This window comes from Saccopteryx leptura, chromosome 11 (assembly GCF_036850995.1).
Source record: "Saccopteryx leptura isolate mSacLep1 chromosome 11, mSacLep1_pri_phased_curated, whole genome shotgun sequence".
NCBI classification, from domain to species: Eukaryota; Metazoa; Chordata; class Mammalia; order Chiroptera; family Emballonuridae; genus Saccopteryx; species Saccopteryx leptura.
The window spans coordinates 56,507,919-56,528,854 of NC_089513.1; the positions used below are offsets into that span (position 1 = coordinate 56,507,919).

At 45.1% G+C, this 20,936-nt stretch overlaps 1 protein-coding gene across 8 annotated transcripts in view; it reads left to right on the forward strand.

Moving 5' to 3' along the window:
* Nucleotides 1–20,936, forward strand: part of MTCL1 (microtubule crosslinking factor 1) — a 171,350-nt gene that overhangs the window by 118,888 nt on the left and 31,526 nt on the right. For all 8 annotated transcript variants that reach the window (XM_066353171.1, XM_066353174.1, XM_066353172.1 and 5 more), the window contains 3 exons: nucleotides 1,016–1,213; nucleotides 14,410–14,577; nucleotides 19,795–20,049. In XM_066353171.1, the coding sequence (XP_066209268.1) occupies nucleotides 1,016–1,213; nucleotides 14,410–14,577; nucleotides 19,795–20,049 (621 nt within the window). The remainder of the gene's footprint in view (nucleotides 1–1,015; nucleotides 1,214–14,409; nucleotides 14,578–19,794; nucleotides 20,050–20,936) is intronic.

The following is a 20,936-nucleotide window of genomic DNA, read 5'->3' on the forward strand; positions in this document are numbered from 1 at the left end:
AAGAGTTCTGTGCTGTCCTCTGATCTCGTTTTAAGAGTCTGTGGTGCCTTTCTGCAACAGAGTTTTGCTGCCATCTCTTTTGTTGCTCATTATGAATGCATTAGTGATCACCCCCTGATCCTTTATCATCTCCTGCCCTTGCTAGTTTGAAAAACCCAGTTCTAAGTGCCTCCCTCCTCTCTTCATTTCAGTTTTCGTTCCTAAATGTCAGAGCCCGCTCCGCCAGTGCAGTTTCCTAAGGGTCTCTTCTCAGCTCCAGATGAGTTACTTCCTTGCCGCCTCTGACATCTGGGTGTGTTCTCCTGAGAAAGAGAACATGCATAGCAGGACCAGAAGAGAGATGTTTGTTTTCAGATGGGGTTTTTTATTAAGCCAGAATGAGCGTGACCACTGCAGGCTGCTTCCTGGCCTTGCTTTCTGGTGAGCGCAGGACTGGAGTCTCTGGTGGTGGGTGTGTCCACACACCACTGGCTGCTCTGTCAGCTGCTTCACGGCATTGTGAATATTGGTTTCCGTTTAGTCCCCAAAGACCTCTTTCATCTGCTTTGCACTCTGTGAGCAATAGGTATAATTTTAAGTCATCCTGTGAATGGGAAGACACAGTGATTCTGTTTCCTTAAGGTGAAGTCTTCAAAAACTAATTCAACCAGTTTGTAAATATCCATGACGTAGAAAATCATCACTAAGTGGAACCTGGAAATAGTTGGAAAGTTTCATGTTGATCAATACTTTCAAGTTCCTCCTCTAATTTATAAAACTGTAACTGTAAGCAGTAACTTATAAATAGTAAAATTTCTCATCTTTTCTAGTAAACTGTATTTACTACACTGTGTATTGTTTAAATGGAGGAAGTGGCTAGTGAGTGAAGTGGCCAAAGTGAGCACATTAGGGGAAAAGCTGAGAAGTGGAGTTGATAACCCATAAAGTGGATAATTATCCTCAAATTATAAAAACCAGACTGCACAGCCGAAGGGGTTTGGGTAAAGCTGTGATCATCGTCTCCTGCTCTTTTCAGAATGAGCACTCCGAGCTCCACCCGAGCCTTGGTGAGCTTGGCCTCCAGGGGGACACAAAGGGTAACATCCCAGACCGAGATGACGATGGCCCAGGCTGTGGTTCTTCAGCAGGGGAGCGGTCTCCACACTCCCCTGTGCAGATCGGTGACCATGGATTGCGACTGCAGCCTGCAGATGGAGAACAGCTCCACAGGCAGGTGGGTGCCAAGGTCCCACCCCCATCCTACCCGCACCTGGGAGAGAAGACTCCCGATCTCTGTCTGTATCATCTTTCATCATACGCCAATGTTCCGGGTAGCAGAAAACTTCCCTGACTGCCTGCGGTGGCCTGTTACTGTACTTCTGCTAAAATCACCTCATTACGGCTTTCGTGTTCATGTCAGCCACTCGGCTTACACATAGAAATAAGGACCATAGTAAGATCAAGTCAACTGTGTCCCTTCAGGGCCAACAAATGTGCCAGAGAAAAAGAAAAGAAAGTGTTCTGTAGAGTAATCAGCAGTCTTATAAAGGTTCTGTTCTCCCAAGGAGGAGAGAATACAGAGTGCCGTGCTCTCCGGGCAGAGAAAAGAAAGCACCGGGCTTCTTTGTTGGTTTTTAGCTGAATAGGCACTTGGCAACATCACTAATTTGGTAACATAATGCGTAAGGAGGAAAGAGCAAGTATGTTTAAAAAGATAGCCCTAAATGTGTATAAAGTGTGTCATGTTCCTTTGGGGCCATTTGAAACATAATGCCCCAAATAAAATATTTGATGCCACTTAAAAAAACTAAAGCATTAAAGAGAGGTGGGATTTCAGTGTAAATATTAAGTAATTATTGGTGTTTACAGATGCCACATGTATTAATTGTTAAGCAGATAGATCTTGCTTAATAAGCCAAAAAATACTATTGATATCACTCAGATTTTTTGCAGTTTTATTCAAAACAGCAGCTGTGGTAGGTTTTGAGTGTTGAGACCCTGGGAGGCACCCAGTGTTAAAGCTTCCTCGCTCCCAGACTTCCTGTTTTGAGTCTTTTTTGAACCGATGTTGCTTCTCTGAGGGTTCCACAGGGCAGAGCCCAAGGCCCCAAGCCCCGGACCCTGGCTCTGGGTGAGGGGCTGGGCTGGGTGGACCGTCGGTACAGCAGTCCCTCTGAGAGGGCGGTGCGGCTGTGGCTGCGCAACCACAAGAATATCTGGGCGCTTCCTCCGCCCGGCGCAGCAGCTGCAGCCCCGCCCTCAGCCCGGAGCCTCCCAGGGTCAAGTGGGAGAGGGCTGTCATCAGCACTTTGGCTCAGGTCCAAAGGAGGAAAAGTGGTCATGTCTGAGCACAGGCCTGGGGAAAAATGTGTATTTTCCCCTTACTTACTGCTTTCTCTCCATAGACAAATAAGATTTTCACAACTGAAGAGCTGTTTTCTTTTTTCACTGCAGAAATTAGTAAGTTTACAGTTTGTCTAATCCAAACACATTCAAAATGAAAACTGAAAGAATACCTTTCACCCGAAACAAACTAGATTCTATAAGCATATAATTCTTAACACATTACAGCTGTATAGATGGTAGTCCATTGTCTTCTATACCCTCTGAAGCCAAGGTGGTAAGGCCAACCTGGTTACAGCAGTGTCGTAAGAATCAAATATTACCATAAAAAATATCAGCAGATAGCAGTCATGGTAGATGAATATTGTTACTCTGGTTCACTGAAAAGGGAGCAGAATGTTACAAGTCCACAGTTCTGCAGGTAAACAATTACCATGTAAACTTCTTCATGTGTTGTTTTAATGATTTAATCATGGTACATGAAGACTGAAGCTGAATGGCTCTTGGCTCTAGTTTTCTATTATACTTAACATTTGCCATTGCTTTTGGTGCCAGAACATTTTTCATCAGTGGCAGGGAAATAACCTGGATTGGAAATTATATATATATATATATATTTATATACACACACACACACACATATAATGGAAAGAAAGAAATAGAAAGTAAAAGAAAAATATGCTAGAAAAAAATAAACATTAACAATAAACCACTCATTTAAAAGTAGTTTGAATAAAGGCTTCAAAACTCAATTTTAATTAATTTTCTGGTAAGAACTCCAAGTACTATACATTAGAAAGAGTAAAACATGTTTTATACAGGAAAAAAGAAAAATCCTTAAGCTCCCCCTAAATGGAAACTATTAGATATCTGTGTCCCCCAAATATAAATATATGCATGTTTTCTCAAACATGGAAGATGTCATTCAAAGGAAAACTAAGGGACAGATTTAATTTTATTTATATTACTGAGTATATGGAAAACAAAATATGTGCATCAGTCACTAGTTTACTAAACAGTAAACCATTTTCATAATTCAAAACCAGTTTGCTACTATGTCAAGTGGTTTTTACCAAGACAGAATAGAGAAGTCTCCCGTGCTAACAAGAGGCTTTAAGTAGTTACACTGGAGAGCTGTTTTCTGTGCACCCCATTCTCCCTTCATTCTCCCTGACTAGCGTGACTCAAGAAAGAAGAATTTTCAGAGGAACTTTTAATTACAGTTTTTAGGAAGTTCGTCATAATGCCAGAGTCTGTGGGGAGAATTTAGCTCATGGAATGAGTTTTCCAACAATGACTTAGTTAGAAAATAAAATGCTACTTTGCTAAATAATCCTTTCAAATCTGCCAGGCTTTTTTTTTTTTTCTTACACAAATACTTTATTTTAATGAAGCTGGTACAGACAATGTCCATTAAAACTAATACCCCGGGCCAAAAAGTACAAATAAAATAAACAAGAGCAGTGTTCTGTTGTACACACTTCTACATGAATAACTTTATTAACTACTAATGAAAATTAGAACTTTTCTGGGGTCTTCTGACAAGATTTTTCTTTACTCTTAGAATATTTTTTCTTCAGCGAAGCCATCTTTGACATTAGCCTTTCCATTCACCCTGTCTGTCGTCTTGACTCCAACCTGATACTCCTCTTCTTTTGGTTCAGATCCTCAGATTTTAAAAGTAGCTTCAAGTTAAGGAAAGGTCATTTTTCCACGGTGAAGTTCTCTGAAAAACTTCCATCTCCCACGGAAAGTCATAGTCTCAGAGCGAAGCAGTCAGATGCCAGAACCTCAGGGCCAATTAGAAAGTCATTGTGAGCCCTTCCATCAGGGGTCCCCAAACTTTTTACACAGGGGGCCAGTTTACTGTCCCTCAGACCGTTGGAGAGCCCGACTATAAAAAAAAACTATGAACAAATCCCTATGCACACGGCACATATCTTATTTTAAAGTAAAAAAAACAAAACGGGAACAAATACAATATTTAAAGAACAAGTAAATTTAAATCAACAAACTGACCAGTATTTCAATAGAAACTATGGGCTTGCTTTTGGCTAATGAGATGATCAGTGTCCTGTTCCATATTTGTCACTGCTAGCCGTAACAAGTGATACGACGCGTGCGTCCCACGTCACCGGAAGTAGTACTGTACGTGAGCGACGCCGCGCTTTGCGGCACTGCCACATACAGTACTCCAGGAGCGCAGGCTGCATCCTCCCACTGACCACCAATGAAAGAGGTGCCCCTTACGGAAGTGCAGCGGGGGCGGATAAATGGCGTCAGGGGGCCTCATGCGGCCCACGGGCCATAGTTTGGGGACCCCTGACTTACATGGCTCCACCTAATGGACTGCAAGCCTGAGACTGGGCGGTCCTGACAGAGGCGGCCTCTCTGTACACACATGTGGCATGTGAAAAGGAGGGAGCAGCAGGAAGGGCGCTGAGGTTTGAGCACTAACAATCAGCACAGTGAAAACAAACAAGAACAAATAATGGATAGTAATGTTTGTACCACAATTCCAGTTGTCAAATATTTTAAAGAACTGGGGTGGGGGGCAGTTTTCAATTCCATTTTAAACACCACAGTACAAAAGACGTATTTTTAAAAATAAAAAGAGAATTGAAGGAAAAGAAAAAGAAGTAAAAACAATATCTAAACTGTTGGACCCCTGGCTGTTCCTGATAAACTACAGTCACATCTGCTCCTCTGTTCCTGGTTCTCTTAGAGTGAATATTCATGATTCGCTGACCTTCGAAGAGAAGCCTGAGTGAATTCACTGGGTCTCCATGTCTCTGACAGTATGATTCTTTGAGTTTCTTGAGATGTGTCTTCATTTTCACTTTGAAGTGAATCTCACTGCTGTCCTGTGCAATGACTTTGAGTTTAATGTATTCTCTTTACTTCCAATCCCCCAAGTCCTCCATTTAAGGTTTTGCCTCCTAGTCAGACCTGGTGATGTTGGCTTCACCTGGGGTCGGCGCACAGCAGTGGCCTTGGGTATAAACCACTGTTATTATTTTTAAAAAGAAATGTTGGCAGTCTGTACTATAAAGTACCTGTGATTAACTCAAATAGTATTTCTTGATTTCCGCGTAGTCGGAACCCCGCTGCACTAAAATCGTGTGTTGGATGTTTCTCATGCATACGTCCAAATGCTTTGGAAAGTGGAGGGGATGGAGTACATCTGGTTTTCTAAACCACAGTCATGAAAATTTTACCCTTGGGTTGGAAAATAACGCAAAGTCACTCAGTTGGAACCTCGTATTCACTGTATTTTAATATCGTCTCTTTTCCTCCTCTTCCAGTGCTCATTTTTTTAGACCATCCCCTTAAAGTGGAGATGGACCTGTGAGTTTTCACTTTGCACAGTGGGCAGCAGAAGCACGTGAGTGGGCTCACAGCGTAGAGTCCAGATGGGCAGAATCAGTTCTGCCTTTAATGGACCTGTCTCTGCATAGTAATTAAGTGCACAGTGCCATCTGTCCGAAGACACAAGATTAGTGAGCTCTACTGTAAGCGACAGCTGGTTCCCCAGGAGTGAACTTTCTCTGTTAGGTTTGCCTGCCCTTTAAGGGGCCTGGGCATTCGCTAGGCAGTCTGGGTGTTTTACAGAGCTGTGGAACAGAACAGAGCCACACCCTTTCAGAAACTCTTGAGAACCTCCCAAGGTGATAAGCAGAGTGAGAAACAAACTTCTTTCCCAAGGATAAACTCACATGTAACAAAATTTCCCAAGCCTTGGTCTTTGCTTTGTGTCAAATTGAACATTCTCACAGTTGAATACAGTAAATGGCAACATTTATCATGTCCAATGAGATTTAAAAAAATTACATATATTGGAAATAGCTCATGAGAACCATCAGGTTGATAAAGGTTTGGCTCTGCGAATGTTCTGACCGATCTTTGGTTATACAATCTAGCAGCATTAACCGAGTGTCCTTGAGAACAGTAAGCACTTGCAGTTTGCCTTGAGGAAGAGCAGAGGCTGGCACTGTGCAAGGGCCCGTTACACAGCTCTCGCTGAGCTCCGGGACGCTCGCCACCCGCCACTGTGTTCAAGCTTTTGAGATCAGCACTGCTAAATCTATGTATGTATTTTATATTCATTAGTAATTCCTAAAATCAAGTGTTTCTTTGCTGAACAAGGTGATTAATAGTGACAGCATTATGACCTTGGGATTCCAACCACTAGTCTTCCCAGAATTGGATTAATTTTTTTTTAAAAAGAGAAGTTACTTTTTCATTCAGGGATATAACATTAAAGCACCTATATATAAATATAAGTAATCTAATTTAAAACTCAGAGCAAAATCTAATGAAATGTTTTTTTTTCATATTAGTCTTTAAGTCTTTTCCGTTGGGACTGGCCACTGAAGGGTCACTGAGGGTCCGGCCTGAGGACTGGGCAGATCCTGCTCCCCTGGGCCTGTCACTGACGCGGGACGTAGCAGAAGCTTAGGGCCTGCAGGGCCGCCCGAGGTAACAATGGGCCTTCCTCCTGGAGCCACAGTGCCTTTGGCTCCCTGGACCTCAGTCTTTGACTCCCCTGGGTGCCCAGCAGCTACCCGTCATTCTGCTTTGCCCCAAAGGCAGAGAAGCTTCCAGAAAGGGCACCTCTTCCAGCCAAAGCCTGAACGTCACAGCTGTGGCATGCCCCGACGTTTTTCTTTTTATTTTGTGTTTCCTAATAAAACGTTCTTCCTGAGCCTCACGGGCTTTCACAGTTCAATTCTGTGTGTTATCCGTGGCGACTCCTCAGACTCCGCAGTTTCACATCCTCGTCTAGGAGACACGCAACCCCGTGTAAGGAGCCAGACGTCGCAGGGGTCCCCAAACTTTTTACACAGGGGACCAGTTCACTGTCCCTCAGACCATTGGAGGGCCGCCACATACAGTGCTCCTCTCACTGACCACCAATGAAAGAGGTGCCCCTTCTGGAAGTGTGTGAGGGGCCGGATAAATGGCCTCAGGGGGCCGCATGTGGCCCGCGGGCCGTAGTTTGGGGAAGCCTGCCTGAGCGTATGAGGACAAAGCATTTTCTTTTTGCTGTATACTTTTTTGTTTTTTTTCTCTTACTGTGGAAATAGCACCTGCGCAGGGAGGTGAAAAGTCACAATATTGTAGGGCAGCTGTGTTAGGCTGGCTTGTGGGGTTTCCAGCCGTAAGCACTTCGCCCGATTGGTACGTGAGTGTGTGGCTGCCCCGCGTGTGTGTGGCCTGTGTGAGGCTATGGGTGCTTGCCCTCCGGAGAGACGGGGGACTGCGGATGACGGGTTGCCTGCCCATCACTGTGAGGGGCCATTTTGCTATTTGTTTGCCTGAGATGCAGTTTCCCTTGCCTGTGTGCTTGTCTGCCGTTGTGAGACTCTATTAAACGAAATGGCCCAACCTTTTCTAGCTCTGCAGTTTTTCTACCTTCTGCCCGAATCCAATGTGGACCTGCCTGGCCATGATGGCGGCCACCGGCATTACAAGTTCTAATGGGGACTTAAGGAAGGGCTCTCCGCCCCGGTCCTACAGCCCAGAGTGAACCACGGTGGGCTGTTTATGGATACACCTTTCAAAGTGCATAACAAACTCGCATCCTCGCTGATGAGGGATTTTCTTCCCGTCTGGCCACTTGACTTTTATCGAACCTGCCCTGGTTTCTCTGAAGCCTTTGGCTGGTATCTCTGGGTTTCTAATTTATTAATATATGCCCATTAGCTCTTCCATGCAGCCACATTTATTCTTGGGAAGCTCTCGGGTAAATTATGCTGGCCTGCAGGCGCAGGGCTCTCAGGGCCTGGATCGCCTGGTGTTTTCTCAGCCAGAGGAAAAATGATTTCTGCCCATAAACGAGCCTATCATCTCATATCCTCCATCAGAGATGATGATCTTTTCACGGCCAGTCCACATTGCTCAGTATCTTTTATCTGTGGCGGCATAATGGTTTTAACAAAGAATCAGAATTAATCGGAATGTAATAATACAGGTAAGAATCATAAATGGCTTATCTATTAAAATGTTGCTGGAAGTGCAAATGCATCCTTTCTGGTTAATCACACAGAAAGGACTTGTCTCAGGACTCCTGTGGATGAAAGCTACTTTTATTGAGCTCAGCACGAGGTCCCCCTCTTTCTATATATGAAATAGAAACTAAGCAGTGTGTGTTGCAGGTCAGGAGCAGCTACCGAGGTATTCCAGAACTCCCTGCCTATGTCTAATAGCCTAATAGGAAGTAGAGGCCGTCACCTCTTATGTTGTGACTGGCTTTTGTGGGTCAGCCTAGAGCAACAAGTCAATATTTCTATTCAAACTTTAGATTAAAGTCATTTTCAAAGTTAATAGCTCTGGTACAAGCAAAGTAGTTGATGGTAATTTAGCTCTTTCATGGAATTGGGATATACGGGTTTTAGAAATCTTAAGCAAGAACGAGTTTGTAAAATTGCTGGCATTGCATCACAGGTAGCTTGGTATGTTACCTTTTCCACAACTTCTTTTTCACTTTCTATTAATAATATTTATTGTGTACCTGTTGGCTGACACCAACCTTGAAGCTGTTCTAAAGTTTAACATTTTATAGCACAGTCAAGCTTTTGACCCCAATTTTGGGATCAGATTATTTTAAGCTTCATCCAAGAAAGATGAGCTTGTAAGGGCTGGAATGCTCTTGACTGCAGAGAAGAAATAGAGCCATTTTATCCTGCTTCTTTCTGAGAAAACCAACCAGCTGAACTTAAAGAAATTGAAAAGTTGTCCTTTTTTCATTGAAATTGACATATATTTAACAGATACATAAACTAAAAGGTTGCATAGCTTGGCCCCTGGCACAGAAAGTTCAGAAGCACTGTATCTAAAAAGACTTTCACCTAAAGACCTTCCAATGGAGCACAGTCTGGGTTCCATTCTTGACTTAATTTGGGTAATCTTTTACCCTAAACATAGCCCAGTAAGGGCCACTGCCAGAGGAAAAGTGAGAGAAGTAACCTCTAGGTATTTTTTCGGGGTGGCTCACAGTAATGCCTGTGGCCAAGGCCAGGCAGGTTCACATTGGATTCGGGCAGACGGTAGAGGAACTGTGAAGCTGGAAAGCGTCAGGCCATACCCGTTTACTGGAGGCTTGCAAAGACAGGTGAGCAAATAAACAACAGAAGGGAAAGAGCTAATAAAAGAGAATCTGCTACTTGCAGTAAGGGCAAGGGAGCAAGGAAAACTGCACCTCATGGTGGTGGGAGAGCGATCTGGGAGAATCACCGCCCAGGGGAAGCGCCCATAGCCTCATATAGCCTCTGCCACGTGCTCACGCACTGATCAAGCAAAGTGCTTGCAGCCGGTATACCCATGAGCAAGCCTAACACAGCTGCCCCACACTCACTATTATTTTCCTTGATAAGGGAATGGAATTCATTTCACAAGGATTAGATGGCTTCTCTAAGATCAAGTTAAAAAATAATAATAAAAGCCTAGGCAAGGCATGATAACAGAATTCAAATATCCTGGCGTGAATTGTTCAGCCTTCGAAGGGCCAGACCTGGACTGCAGTCCTGCCTCTGTTCTTCCTAGCAGTGCGACCCGGGCCATCTCTGTCCACGTCAGTTCCTCTTCCATCACACAGAAAACATGGTAGTATATACCCACTGTTGATGCGAAATGCAAGATCATGGAGATGAACGATTTAACATACCCCTGGCCCATTAGGAACAATATTGGTTATCATTATTGGGGGTTTTGTGCGTGGAAAAGTCATTTAGAAGGATCATATTCATCAATGACTCATTCAGGGTCTTCAGAAATTTTAACTTGGACGTCAGTTCTTGCTGGTGTGCACCAAGGCAGAGAGCTAATATGGCTTCTTGCCATGCCACACGCTGTTCCCAGGTGACTATAGTGACAAATACCAGTAGCATGGATTCTTTACCCCAAAGCAATTTTGAGCTCATTTCATGATGATTAATATACTGCTGTAATAGGACATTGTGTTGATTACTCTGACCCAAATGTACACGAAAACATTAAGGCTTAATTTTATTTAATCTGATAATCTGCTAATGTCAAAAAGTACTTACTTCCAGAGATAGTCCCCCAAATTTTCAATCTGCAAAAGGACTGTCCCATGAACCCCTGCCTTCGAGAAGCACAAAGTACTGGTTGGAATGTCATCAGAGCTATTTGGTGTACGTGTAAGAATCCCACAGGCTGGCCACAGTGTGACTTACAGTTCATAGGGAGCTATTGACTGGATCAAAATCATTATCATTATTTTATGCTCAAAATACTTTGACTTAAAAAATAATGGTATATAGCCTGACCAGGCAGTGGCACAGTGGATAGAGCCTCAGACTGGGATGTGGAGGACCCAGGTTCGAGACCCTGAGATCGCCAGCTTGAGAGCGGGCTCATCTGGTTTGAGCAAAGCTCACCGGCTTGGACCCAAGGTCGCTGGCTCAAGCAAGGGGTCACTCAGTCTGCTGTAGCCTCACGGTGAGGGCACATATGAGAAAGCAATCAATGAACAGCTAAGGTGTCGCAACGAAAAACTAATGACTGATGCTTCTCATCTGTCTCCATTCCTGTCTGTCTGTCCCTATCTATGCCTCTCTCTGACTCTGTCTTTGTTAAAAAAAAAAAGAAAAAAAAAAAAGTAATGGTATAGGGGTGGGGGTGAGGGTGTAATATTGAGTGGAACACTTGAATCCATGTTAACAAAAGAAATTAAAATTAATAAAAAAATTAAACATAGAATTACTATAAAAATAGTAATGATATATTTAAACTCTAAAACCCAAACATGAAAATGTCAAATAAATCTACCATAAAATATACATAATTTTTCAGATAATCTTATTCTTGGAATGGCATATATTTCTGAAAAGATTATTATAATACCTCACTCATCTACACTTACCTAATTTTAAAACACTTTTGGTGTACAGTTTAAAGTAACTGTTCTGCACTTATTACAGATTCACACATCATAAAAGCATCTCATTGAATATAGAGGTGATTTATTTATATTCAGGTGTTTGGAAAGAATATATAAAATTTTTTAAAGGTTTTTTTTATCTGAGTTTTACAAATGTTAACTGAATTGTACTCCTAATAAGCCTTTAATCTCAGAGCTAATAAAGTAAAAATAGGTATTCAAGGTGAGAAAACTCAAGAAGCAATAAATAAAAAGGTTAATAAATAGGCCTTTCTGCTCCATCAAAGTCTACGGTATTAATATTATAACTCTTTGTGTAAATAATGGGGGCAACTATGGAGTTTTCAGTAATAAATCTGTTCATGTTGAAGACTTTCTCTTTTCTAATTCAACTTTACTTAAATCCAAACATATATCCAAAGTATCTTAAAATTTTCCCATATGTGGTTGACCATCATTGTGTCTGTACACATGTGTGTTTAGTGGATTAACTAGAAATATTGATCAACTTACAACCTATGCAACTTATGACCATTCGACTTTACGACCACAATCGCTAGCCACGACTGCTCCGCGTCTGGCAGCGCAAGCGTTGCCCAGCTGGGCGTAGGACAGTGCGGACCAGCTTCCGGCAGCACTACCGTCTCCACATGCACCATTTCAACTGTTATCCCAGACTCGGTACAGCAATTTGTGTTTTGTGTCTTGGATATTTTTCATCAAACCCCTCCCAAGATGTCTACCAAGAGGAAATTGTCTTTGCAAATATTAAACCAGTTGTACTGGTCATGCAGTGTTTTACTTAAACCTGACGATTGTAAAAATAGGAAACAAAATGGTGTAGAGATGATACAAATGGCATAAAATGAACAAAGAAAATTATGATATATAACAATAATGAAAGAAAATTATGATAAAATATGACTTAAAGATTTTTATAACATCATTTCACAGTACTGTACATATAGCCTACTCAACTTACGACCAAATCGTGTTACGACCAGTCTGTTGGAACCAATGGTGGTCGTAAGTCGAGCACTAGCTGTAGATAGTTTTGGAAGTATAACTGACTCTTCACGTGATGGAGAGGAGAACGTGAAATGTGTGCAGATCCAAGTTGGGAGCAAAGGGCCCCTTAGTGTACTGAGTGAGGGGATTCCCCCGAGACTCCTTTCTGTTGCAGGGGTCCCCAAACTTTTTACACAAGGGGCCAGTTCACTGTCCCTCAGACCGTTGGAGGGCCGCCACATACAGTGCTCCTCTCACTGACCACCAATGAAAGAGGTGCCCCTTCCGGAAGTGCGGCGGGGGGCCGGATAAATGGCCTCAGGGGGCCATATGCGGCCCGCGGGCCGTAGTTTGGGGATGCCTGCTTTAGAGAGTCTGCACCCAGCTGGCCTGAGAGAACTTTGTTCCTCCTGTCATGAATGCGCCAGCAAGCTTGCCCTGAGACCTTGTGGTGATACACTTTGTGTTTTCTGTCTGGTTGGGAGAGTCGGGCTCATGTGGCTCTTTATTACCCAGGTTCAGAATTAATTCATTTAGACAAGCCTTTCCGGTAAAACGCCCATGCTGAAATGTACTGAGATAGCAATCATGGTTTTGAAATGTGCCTTCAAAGTTTTAGAAAGTATAAAATCTTTTAAGTTAGGTATAAGCAGATTAGTAAGAAAAAGAACCATTTTTATTTATTGGACCTGTTTGTTCACGTCACATGAGCCAAGCATGGATTGGCTGTTTGTGCTGTCAGTGAAGCAGAAAGGACAGTGATTCTGTCTCAGAGACCATGAGGAAGCCTTCGGGAAAAAGTGAGGCATTTTCTTTTGGCTTTAATTATTAAAATTGAAAAGTTCCCCCTCCCCATGGTCGTGTCTGTCATATACATGACCTCTGAGTGGCCACAAGTCAGAGGATAACCACCCTGTGTTGACAAGAAGCATAAGGCCTTTGGCGATACTGGAAGTGTCTTGGGTACTGGGAGCCGCAGCCCAGGCCACACGGTGACGGACCGCACAGGAAGAAGGAGCGAGGTGGCGACAGCCGGCGGCCAGTGCTCATTCCGCTTCGAGGAGAAGTGGCGGGAGCACCTGACAGGTGTCCACTCGCAGAAGGAGCGGAAAGAGGCAGCCATGGAGGCCACCAGGCAGTGGCTCCCCCAGGAGCAAAGCAGCTCCAGGCGGAGCGCTGCTGGGAAGACTGAAGGACGCTGGCAGATGGAGGGGGTGCAGCGGGAGCCGGATGACCTGGTCCAGCAGTGCCGGCAGACAGAGTGGGCCAGCCACCGTGACCACCACCAGCAACCCGGACCTCCTGAGGCTGGCTGCTGGGACTGTCCCCACCTGAGCAGGGGGCCCGCGTGGGACTGTGGGTGAGGTGTCACCCAGGGAGAAGCCAGCCACAGCCTTCTCCAGGAAATCCAGAGGCCCCTGCTAATCCATGGGTCTCCTCTCTTACGGGACTGCTGCACAGAGTCGCAAAAAGAGTCAAGACGAAACCCCCCTGACCAGGACTCCACCAAGAAGCTCCCGAGTGCTACTTGTAGCAGCCAGACCCAGCATCCCCGGCTGACCTGCAGAGCCCGGCCCAGTGGAGAGCGAGCTTAAAAACCAGACCCAGCCCCATCCTAGGCTCCAAGGATCTGTCCTGTCTCTGCTTGGCTGTCCCTGTAGCCCAGCCTGCGCAGGGGCGGAGCTGGCAGCTGAGAACTGGCCTCTGGTAGGAGGATCCTTCAGGGCCAGATTTGAAGCATTTTTCCAAATGTGTACACCACAGGGCCTTCATCAGATTTCTGGGTATAAAAGAAAGAAGGGAGGAAAGGAGGGAGGGAAGGAGGGAGAAGCACAAGGCCTTTATTCATTCCCTTCTGTGCAACAGCTGGCATTAGAACGACAGCACACCTAAATGAGTGTATTTTGTTCTATCTGCATCCCAAACCACAGCTTTGGCAGCCCTGGCCTCTGGGGCCCCCTGTGGCCTCTGCACTTTCCTCTCCTCTGCTGCAGGTCCCCATAGCACCAAGGGCCCCCTGGCCTGCATGGGGACCCTTGGCTCTGCACCCATTGCCAGTGGCACCTTGGAAACAGCCTAGTACCACCTTGACTGCCAGGCTTCTTTCCTCTCCTCTTCTGTCCTGAAGAAGAGCCTTGCACGAGGTGCCAGGGCCTGCTCCTCTGTTCCCACAGGTCGTGGAAAACCAGCAGCTGTTCAGCGCGCTGAAGACCTTGCTGGAGGACTTGCGCTCGGAGCTGCGGGAGGACCAGCTCGCCCGGCTGCAGCTGCAGCAGCAGTACGCCAGTGACAAGGCTGCCTGGGACGTGGAGTGGGCCATGCTCAAGTGCCGCCTGGAACAGGTACCTGCCCCCGTCTCCCCCGGGACAGATGGGGAAGAGGCACAGTTACTCAGATTCCTAGTGACCTTTGTCTAAGTGAAAGAGGGCTCTGAGGAGAAACCTGGAGCAGCTGCCTGACGGCTCTTCTTTTTTTTTTTTTTTTTTTTTGTTTTTTTTTTTTTTTTTTTTTTTTGTATTTTTCTGAAGCTGGAAACGGAGAGAGACAGTCAGACAGACTCCCGCGTGCGCCGGACGGGATCCACCCAGCACGCCCACCAGGGGCGATGCTCTGCCCACCAGGGGCGATGATCTGCCCACCAGGGAGCGATGCTCTGCCCCTCCGGGGGGGTCGCTCTGCCGAGACCAGAGCCACTCTAGCGCCTGGGGCAGAGGCCAAGGAGCCATCCCCAGTGCCCGGGCCATCCTTGCTCCAATGGAGCCTTGGCTGCGGGAGGGGAAGAGAGAGACAGAGAGGAAGGAGGGGGGGGGTGGAGAAGTAAATGGGCGCTTCTCCTGACAGCTCTTCTTAAAGTTCCCAACCTTTCCAAGGTATACCTCCTTCTCCCCCCATTCCTTCTCCCAAGTATGGAACACGGTCAGCAATTTAAAGAAGCATTTCTCTTCCCATTTCCGCATTGAACGAGGTTGTATTTAGCCCCGTGAAGGACCGCCAGCATGAAGCGGTGCTCAGAGCGCGCTGACATAATTCAGACAGAAACAGAGAACAGCGCAGACTGTAGTTTAGTTATCTCTGACAAAAGGTAAACACGTGTTTCTTTAGATTTCTCCAAATACTAGGAAGAACGGTAGACCTTCCATTCAATACCCTAGAAGTCTAATCAATTTCTGTGTCCTTATTTTCACCGAAGGAAACACAGGCCGGTCTCAGATCACAGAGCCTTCAGTGCTCAAGTGCAGAGGAAAGTGGGCTCCTGCCTCCACACGTCCAACAACGCAGAGCCTCCTGGGAGATTTTAGAGCGAGGCATGGTTATTACAGTCAGACTTAGCCAGAAACATCGTGACTGTTTTCAGAAACATTCTCTCCCTGGAAATCCTGAAAGCAGTCGCTTCCTGCACAGTGTCTGCCTGTTCAGATGGTTTCTCCAGCTTTCTTCCAGCCCCTTGATCATGATGGGGGGGGGGGGGATGGGAAGGTCTGTACATCTTTGATCATCTATTTTCTAGGCTGAATTTTGAAGCATACCATAAAGTAATTAAAAATTTATATAAATTAGCTCAGTTCTGCATGGAAAAATAATTGCCCAGAAAAGAGACCTCTTCCAAATGGCCTTACTAAGAGATGAAAGGGCATAGCATGTCAAAGGAAAAGCTCTCCCCTGGTACGCACAGGTTCACCTGCATTGTCACCTGCTCAGGGGAGTAATGGTACCTGGCTCACAGGCCTCGGAAGGAAGAGCAGAGGCACAGTGTTCTCTGCAGAGGAAGCTGCAAAGCATAGGAACACCAGAGTACCAAGTGGAGCTGGTCAGATGGCCGAGCTGCTGACCCAGTTACATCCCGCCCACCGCCTGGTCATGGACTCTTATTAGGTGTTCTGTTTATGTAAAGAGACAGCCTGTATAGTCCCCCTTCAGCAGAGAAGAAATGAGTAGAAACACTTTCTGATGTGCTACCTTTAAACCTATATAAAAATACGTTTATGGGACAAAAAAGGAAGTTTTTTCAAAGACATGAAGTGTAGCTAAAGAAAGAGGCACAATCGTTGATGCAAACCAATCTCAAAACATTGCATCTTTAGGCCCTGGCTGATTGGCTCAGCGGTAGAGCGTCGGCCTGGCGTGTGGGGGACCCGGGTTCGATTCCCGGCCAGGGCACATAGGAGAGGCGCCCATTTGCTTCTCCACCCCTCCCCCTCTCCTTCCTCTCTGTCTCTCTCTTCCCCTCCCGCAGCCAAGGCTCCATTGGAGCAAAGATGGCCCAGGCGCTGGGGATGGCTCCTTGGCCTCTGCCCCAGGCGCTAGAGTGGCTCTGGTCGCGGCAGAGCATCGCCCCCTGGTGGGCAGAGCGTCGCCCCTGGTGGGCGTGCCGGGTGGATCCCGGTCGGGCGCATGCAGGAGTCTGTCTGACTGTCTCTCCCTGTTTCCAGCTTCAGAAAAATACAAAAAAAAAACAAAACAAAAAAACAAAACAAAACATTGCATCTTTGTTTTAGAGAAACCTTGTATCCACCCACATGTTTGCTACAAATAAAGCCTCCCAGAGTAAGCCGTTAAACACCATGAGGTAATGCTGGGACTTGGAGCCTAGAAGCAGGTGGTAGTGGGGGAGTTTCGTCTTCTGCCCAAATTGTTTAAGAAGTTCCTTAAAAATTTGCAGCCCAGGAAGCAATGAGTGTGGGTGGATGCCGGTTCATTTGTGATGTTCCCATCTTTACCGTCTTCTACGGAAAAGCAAAACAGGTGAATTCTACCAAAAGTTAAGTATTTTCTCTGAGTGAAGGTCATATTGTGTCAGTTACCAAAGATGATTCCTTCAGTTGACTCCCCAGTGCAAGGATTCGACAGCAAATATTATATTTCTTGCCTGGATTTGCAGGACAGTGGGAGACCCAGACAGGGCTATAACTTATCACTGTATGAGAAGCAACCCATCAGGCCGATACACAGTGCTGGGGTGGGAGGTAAAGGCACACAGCTCAGCTTGAGGGTTTAGGGGAGGATTGTTTGTGAAAGTCCCGCTTAGAGTGAACTTCAGAGAATGAATAAGAGTGAGTACATGCAAAAGATGAGAAAAGATAACATCAGATAGAAAAGGAACATTGTGAAGAAGGGAGCATGCCATGTCTGCGGAGTTGCGGCTAGTCAAGTGTGAAAGAAAAGAATATGCAAAGAATTGAAACAATAATCCTGATTTTATTGTGGAATTAAAGCATTTTGGTTTGCTGTTAAAAATGGTTATTCTGACTTCAAGGTAGAGAATAGATTAGAAACCATTAGAATTGAATGGAATAACATGGGTCCATGAGACCTACTAAACTAAGAAAGGAAAAAGATCCATCTGTATGTTCACTTATCTGTAACTAAAATGTTTTATGTTCTCCGACAACAGTATACTCCCAATTCCTCCCTCCTTGTCCTCTGTGTTATTGTTGTTGTACAGTATACTTCTACACGGTCTAGAAACACACAGTACGTTGCAACTGTTTTTGCTTTGGACACTCAGTGGTTGTTTTTTTTGTTTGTTTGTTTGTTTTGTATTTTTCCGAAGCTGGAAACGGGGAGAGACAGTCAGACTCCCGCATGCGCCCGACCGGGATCCACCCGGCACGCCCACCAGGGGGTGATGCTCTGCCCACCAAGGAGTGATGCTCTGCCCCTCCGGGGTGTCGCTCTGTTGCAACCAGAGCCACTCTAGCGCCTGGGGCAGAGGCCAAGGAGCCATCCCCAGCAACCGATCCATCTTTGCTCCAATGGAGCCTCGCTGCAGGAGGGAAAGAGAGAGACAGAGAGGAAGGAGAGAGGGAGGGATGGAGAAGCAGATGGGCGCTTCTCCTGTGTGCCCTGGCCAGGAATCGAACCTGGGACCCCTTGCATGCCAGGCCGACGCTCTACCACTGAGCCAACCGGCCAGGGCTTCAGTGTTTTTTTTTTATCTTTTTCTTTTTCTTTTAAGTGAGAGAGAGAAAGAGAAACAGGAAAGGAGAGGGAGGAAAGAGATGAGAAGCATCAACTCATATTTGATTCACTTTAGTTATTCATTGATTGCTTCTCATATGTGCCTTGACCAGGGTTTCTAGCCCAGCCAGTGACCCCTTGCTTAAACCAGCGACCTTGATTCCACACTCAAGCTGATGACCCCATGGTCAGGCTGGTGACCTCAGGGTTTCAAACTGGGGACATCAGCATTCCGAGTCAACACTCTATCCACTGTGCCACCACTGGTCAGTCTGGACACTCAGTGATTTTTAAAGCAATTAAAAATAGGTAAAGTCTGGCCAGGCAGTGGCTCAGTGGATAGAGTGTCAGACTGGAACATGGAGGACCCAGGTTTGAAACCCCAAGGTCACTGGCTTGAGCACGGGCTCACTAGCTTGAGCGTGGGGTCACTGGCTTGAGCTTGGGATCATAGACATGACCCCATGGTTGCTGGCTTGAGCCCAAAGGTAGCTGGTTTGAAGCCTGAGTTCACCGGCTTGAGCCTAAGGTCACTGGCTTCAGCAAGGGGTCGTTCGCTCTGCTGTAACCCCCAGTCAAAGCATATATGAGAAAGTAATCAATGAATAACTGAGATGCTGCAATGAAGAATTGATGCTTCTCATCTCTACCTTTCTGTCTGTCTGTCCCTATCTGACCCTCTCTCTCTGTCTCTGTCACCAAAAAAAAAAAAAAATATATATATATGTATTGTATGTAAAATGAGTTTTATATTTGTATTTATTTATGCCATTTCCAGTGTTCTTAATTTTTTTGTGAGTAGAACAGTGTCTATTGGTATTATTTCCTTCTGCCTAAAAAGTTCCTCTATCATTTTTTGAAGTGAGGGTCTGCTGGCAATGGATATATTTTCCATTTTTATTTGTTAAAAATGTTTTTTCTTTATTTTTGAAAGATATTTTGTTGCTGAGTGTATAATTCTATCAAAGTGCCATCTCCCCACTACAGCTCATTAAAGATGTCACTCTATTGTTCTCTGACTTGCATAGTTTCTGAGGAAAGGTCTGTTGTCATTCATATCCATGTGCCTCTGTGTGTGCATGTCTGTCTGTGGGTGTCTTTTTTCTCTGCCACTAAGTCTTCCTGTTTGGTTTTCAGCCATTTGATATGATGTCTATATAGGAGGGTTTTGTTGTTTGTTTTGTTTTTGCTTGTTTGTTTGTTTTTGGTATTTAACTACTGGGTGTTTGTTAAATATATGTAGCAGCTTCCTAGGTCCCGTCACTGCTCCATCATTAGGTTCCATTTTGGGCTAAGAATATAGGGATTGACATACACCTGTCCTCAAGGAGTTTTACAGGAGGACAGGCAAGAAATGGTGGTGACTCAGTAGGGAAGTAGAGCTAAAAAGCAAACTATGAGAACCTTGATTTCTGTGTGCCTCTGTGTCAAATGTTCGTAATCAGGACTTTAAAACTGAAAATGGTTTTTTTCCATAGGATTGGTCAAATCTCAGTTTAAACATATTTTCAGGAAAGATACCTTAATGTTCTGCGATTTTCTTTACTTGCTAAGGTGAGACTTGGCAGGGACTAAATTTCTAAGTTTTTTCTCTGTGGCAGCTGGAAGAAAAGACTGAGAAAAACTTGGGAGAACTGGGCTCCAGCACTGACAGCAAAGGGGCATTCAAGAAGGAGAGGGAGACGCACCAGAAGCTCCTCGCAGACAGTCACGGCCAGGTCATGGACCTGCGCTGGCAGATGCAGCACAGCGAGAAGAACTGGAACCAGGAGAAGGTGGAACTCCTCAACCGCCTGGACAGAGATCGGCAGGAGTGGGAGCGGCAAAAGCAGGAACTCCTGTGGAAAATAGAACAGGTAAGGAAGCCCAAAGACACAGAGAACGGGGAAGACAGAGGAGACAGCTAAGCTGACTTGGAAATCAGAGCGTGTCGGGGAGAAACAGTCAGGTTGCTCAGGGGTCCTTACTATATCAGGACATTTCATAAGCTTCAGGAGGAAGACAAGAAAAAGAAAAAATGGAACTTTTAGTATAGGAAACCTGGACTCAGCTCTTCCATTATGCAGATGTTTTCATCACAAAGTTTGTAGGTAACTCCCTTGTGTGTATTTACGTGTGGTGTGTGTCTGTTCCAGGGTGGGATATAACTTTGTGAAGGAATTTAAAGACTAAACTCGAAAGGTGAGGTTATTTCAGGTCTTAGAAAGTGATTTCTGTCTAAAGAAAATTAACTTTCAAGTTTCCCCCTAAACATGTGGTCACGGTGACTGCTCCAGCAAGAGTGGAATTATTGTCCATTAGTAAAGAAATTGCTGAATTAAATTGGAAATCAGGCTGTCTGCACCTGCTGCGGATATTGCTGAGCTGTAATTAGATAGGATCATATTCAAGGAGGTAGCTGGTAGCTCATCACCAGCTAAACAAATGATTCAGAAACTCAGATGAATTCGAGGGGGAGAGGAGGAGTTGTTTTCCTACTGCCCAGATCATCGTTCTCTGCACTGTGTCAGACTCAGGACAGTTTGCAGAGTTGTGGTTGTGCCTGAGTGATGCACAGATTGCATTTTTGCATTAAATAGAGGAAGGTTTGGAATTCTGCCCTGGCCAGATTTTTTACACAGCATACATTTTATTTCATTTCAGCTTGTCACGCTTACAAATTTATGCGGCCTTAAGGGAGTATATTAGTAAGAAACCAAGTTCATGCCTGACCAGGTGGTGGCACAGTGAATGACAGCATCAG